The sequence below is a fragment of the Papaver somniferum genome, chromosome 10 (genome assembly GCF_003573695.1).
Source record: "Papaver somniferum cultivar HN1 chromosome 10, ASM357369v1, whole genome shotgun sequence".
In the NCBI taxonomy this organism is placed as follows: Eukaryota; Viridiplantae; Streptophyta; class Magnoliopsida; order Ranunculales; family Papaveraceae; genus Papaver; species Papaver somniferum.
This window is the reverse complement of record NC_039367.1, coordinates 126137296-126141538: the sequence shown is the minus strand read 5'-3', so window position 1 is coordinate 126141538 and position 4243 is coordinate 126137296. Positions and strand designations below refer to the sequence as shown.

General features: G+C 36.9%; 1 protein-coding gene across 1 annotated transcript; it reads right to left on the bottom strand.

The window, feature by feature from the left end:
• Positions 1–1352: 1352 nt before the first annotated feature.
• LOC113319100 (DNA repair protein XRCC4-like) lies at positions 1353–3939 on the bottom strand. The gene is made up of 5 exons (XM_026567384.1): positions 3663–3939; positions 3426–3568; positions 2718–2846; positions 2140–2262; positions 1353–1760 (listed from the first exon to the last, which is right to left on the bottom strand). The coding sequence occupies exons 1-5, from the start codon at positions 3811–3813 to the stop codon at positions 1521–1523; spliced, it is 786 nt and encodes a 261-aa protein (XP_026423169.1). The 5' UTR covers positions 3814–3939; the 3' UTR covers positions 1353–1520.
• Between the last annotated feature and the right edge of the window lie 304 nt (positions 3940–4243).

The window sequence follows — 4243 nt, the reverse complement described above, 5'->3', positions numbered from 1 at the left end:
GAAACTTAGCTAGTATCATTGAGCAATTTAGTAAGTTTCTGCGCAAGCAGTTAACTTTGAGAAATCAGCTCTAGCTTTTAGCAAAAAAGTTCCCAATAATGTGAAGAATGAGATTACCAATATTATTAGAATTAGAAGAATGTATTTAAATGAGAAATATCTAGGTGTTCCACTTCTTTTACAAAAAGAAACTTTGATTCTTTCAAACACATTTGATAGACAACTAAGGCTAGACTTGCTCAATGGAAACCAACTTACCTAGCCCCACCAGGAAAAACTGTTATGAACCAATCAGTACTAGGAAGTCTAGCTAGCCATCACTTAATTTTTTTTCCTATGCCAAAATAGCTTACTGACAAGTTGGACAGTATTCAAACACGATTTTGGTGGGGTAAAAAAAAGGAGAAAACGGTTGTTATACTAAGGGTTGGACTGACATAGCTCTTCCAAAAGAGCTAGGAGATATTTTAAATCTTGCTCTTCTAGCTAAATTAGCTTGGAGAATGGTGGAGAATCCTGAAGATAAATGTGCTTGTATCCTTAGGGGTAAATACTTTATGAATTCTAATCCTTTGTGTGAAAGTGTCTCTAAACAAGGCTCTTGGATATGGAAGGGAATCTGCACAGGCCTGGATATAATCGAAAAAATTTATGTCTGGGAAATCGGTAATGGTAAGTTTGTGCATATCTGGAAAGACAACTGGATTCCAAATATGCATAGACCTCCCTCAACTCAATTTTACTCTTCTAATATGGTGCACGTGAGTCAATTAATTGATCATGATAGGAAGTGCTGGAAGCTGGATACCATTAATGATATGATAAAGATAAAGATAAACTTTGATGCATCATTTGTAGACAACATTAGCTACTCTGATGGGCTCTAATAGCTAGAAATTTTGCAGGTAACTGCGATGGACTGCGAGGAGGTGCAGATAGTGCAATAAATCCTGAGCAGGCAGAGGCGCAGGCTTTGTTGAATGCAGTTCTGTGGGCAAAACAGAAAGGATGGACAAAGCTGCATTTAGAGAGAGACTGCCCTAGTGTGATCAATGCAGTGAATGGTTCACACATTGCAGTGAAATGGACAACACAAAACATAATAAATGATGCAATAGACATTCTTAGTTCTTTTTCAGTTTGGTTATGCACACATGTGCACAGAGATGCAAACCATTTAGCTGACAGTCTATCTAAGTTTGCAAGATCTCAAACTGTTTGCTTTCAGTATTTCTTAAATTTTCCTAAATGGATTCAAACTCTGATCCAACAGGATAAAACTCTCATGTAATCCCTTAATAATTTTATTTCATTTTTCCTATCAAAAAAAAAAAAAGCCTAAGATGAACTGCTTCCTGTCCATTTTAAACACTGTTATGGGAGAAAATATACACCGAAAGCTTAACAACATATCCATACCAAAGTTTAGATTTTTCATTACAAAAAAATATAGAAAAATTAATGACCAATTTGTTATAAAAAGGTGCACCAATTACTATCGGCTACAAAGCATCTTGCTCCTATGTTTTTCTCTTTCGACTGTAGCGCGTACTTGTACTTATGTTCCTTGACGTCCCAACGTCATTCTTTGAGGATTCTACACCACTGTTATCTTCTTGATCAGTTTGTTCATGATAAGATTCAGTTTTACCGGATGACTCCTCTTCTTCCTGAGGTGATTTGCCACTGTGTTCCTGCTTCGATAGTCGGTCTCGCAGTTCTCTCAGTTTTGCCTTTTTTGAGTTTAAGACACCAACAAACTGAAACAGAAACAACAGTTGATAGGAGAACAGGGATTATCATCCATCCTGCAATCTAATATTATTGAAAGAAATACAAGATGACCACTAACTTTACTAGTTGCATCCTGTTGCATGTTAGTAACCAACTCATCAAGAAGTACAAATTTGAGGCATCACAAGTAGCTGTGTTTTAACTTGAGTAAAGGCCACGCCGACAGAACAAATAGTGAAATTCCCTTCGACAAAACGACGAAGTATAAAGCAAATTATATACAAGGTTTAGGTGGTGGGTTATCAAGTTAGATGTTTCTAGTGGCCAGTGCACGTTGGTATAACCTTTCATCATTAATGATTGAACTGATGAGATCATTAAAACATTTGTGTATCTGTGAAGCACCTTTGCATACAGAGCTGATTCAAGCTCTGCCTTCTCATTGCTGAACTTCTCACTCTGGGCTAAGCATTTTTCAGCTTCCAGTTTCAACCTGTCAAATGACTGCGTCTTTCTAACGACTTCTTCCTATTTATGCCAAACAAAAAATAGAGTCATAACTTTGCGGTAAGAGGTGAAGTATAGAAGCTATTTTGAGGGATGATTTAGCAAAATGAAAATATATTGCATTCAAATAACAAACTTTTGCAGTCATGCGGGAATGAATATTTACCCATGATTTTCACACAAGTTAATCAACTATGCGTATTGATGCTCCAACAATATGTTAAGTTTCTTTATGGATCTCAAAGCAATTAGTAACCCGTTAACAAATTCCTCATGCCTAAACGACATTTTAGGGAAAAAGGCAAAAGAGTCCAAGTTGTAGGCAGTAAAAGTTGCAGGTGGTTGATGGCAGCCCGTGGTAGTAAAAGTTGCAGGTGGGTGATGGCAGCCCGTGGTGGGTGAAGGCATATTAAATGGTAAAGTGACTAAGTTAACAAAGTCATACATAACCTGATTTCTGAAGTTTGTAAACTCACACTGAGGCGTATATTCGCATCCATAAGAAAATCCAGAATTTCTGAAGTCGTCTTTTTGTTATCAGGTGATGGTTTACATTTCCATCGCCATTCTAACGTTGTTCCTTGCTTCTCAAATGTCCACGACAACTGCAAGAATACCATCAATACAAACATCAATCCATTTTTTTAGCACAACATAAAAGTTAATTCACAAATTAAGTTCTGCAACCCAACATTGATAGAGCAAACAATTCAATTGATCGACTATAACCCCAACATTATGCAGGTATACATTTATAAGTATCCTCTCGATGACTCAATGACGGTATAAATAAACTAAACCTAACAAAACGGATCAAATATTCTAGATACAATGTCCCTATGTCAGTACCCTTTCTCCGAAAATGCTTATACTTGAGCACAGAATTTTCAAGGGAGTGTTACGCCCTGTTTGGAGGAATGAGATTTGGGTTGCAGGACCATATAATCAACCAAGATGCTGGAAGTTTCAGGCTAAGAACACGATCAAGCTCTAGAATCTATATAGCAGTTTTCCCATCCTCATAATGAACCCTTTTCTAAATATTCAAAATCCTATTTATTTCAAAATCAGAGATTATATAATCAGGATCAAATAACAAATAAACCCTAAAATTGCAATTGAAATAGTAAAAACCCTAATAATCAGAAAGACAAGTAAAAGAAGAAAAATGGGATTTGACTAACTCTCTTATGTCCATCACCAGCATCAACAAAACCATATGTAGAACCAGGTTGTCGAAACCCTAAATGACGTTCAGCAGTCTCAATGTAATCAGACACAGGTTGATCCCATTGACTTGCTCTCTCTTTGACTTCACTTTCCAAAGCTACAAACAACAACAAAACGAGAATCAAACCAAATTTGAACAATCACAATTTTTTTCTTACATGGATTTCAAAAATCACAAATTTGATTAATACCTTTGCATATCCAAGTGTTGATTCCGTCAGTAATGAAAAGTTCAAAACGAGAATCGGACCAGTTCCCTTTGATGAAAATTACTTCTTGTTGTTCATTTTCTCTGCCGGGAACTTCAAGTCGTAAACATGTTTGCCTGTAACTGGAATCCATCGCTACAGCGGCTCCGTATAGTCTAAACTCTCAACTTCCACGAGAAATTAAAGATTCCCGCCCACACCATACGAGAGCTAATGTAGAACTGCTGATGGGTCGCGCTGTGTGGTGTCTTGGACCCGAGTTTCCCAAGATGACTTTTGCAAGGGGATTGTTTCTTTAGTTTCTTATGTTAGACTAAGTCATATGGGCTAGATTGAGCTGCTAGATTAACAGTTAAGTGTTGCAATTTTAAAAAAAAAAATGTACCTTAAAAGTTAATACTAGTTGTCTCTCCTAATATGTGCTCGCAGTTGAACTAGCAGAGAGATTGAAGCGCTGAATGGTTCAACGCCATAAAAATCACCTTTACGCTGATTTGATCTGACGAATCACAAGAATCACAAAATTTGATCTGACGGCTGAAATTGGTTATGCTGAACCAAAC

Excerpts from the sequence above, each read along its gene's own strand:
- LOC113319100 (XM_026567384.1), bottom strand. The coding sequence starts at position 3,813 with ATGGATTCCAGTTACAGGCAAACATGTTTACGACTTGAAGTTCCCGGC. Across the intron at positions 2,847-3,425 it reads CTGGTGATGGACATAAGAGA|TTGTCGTGGACATTTGAGAA; the intron begins GTTAGTCAAATC and ends GTATTCTTGCAG. Across the intron at positions 2,263-2,717 it reads ATGCGAATATACGCCTCAGT|GAAGAAGTCGTTAGAAAGAC; the intron begins GTGAGTTTACAA and ends TGGCATAAATAG.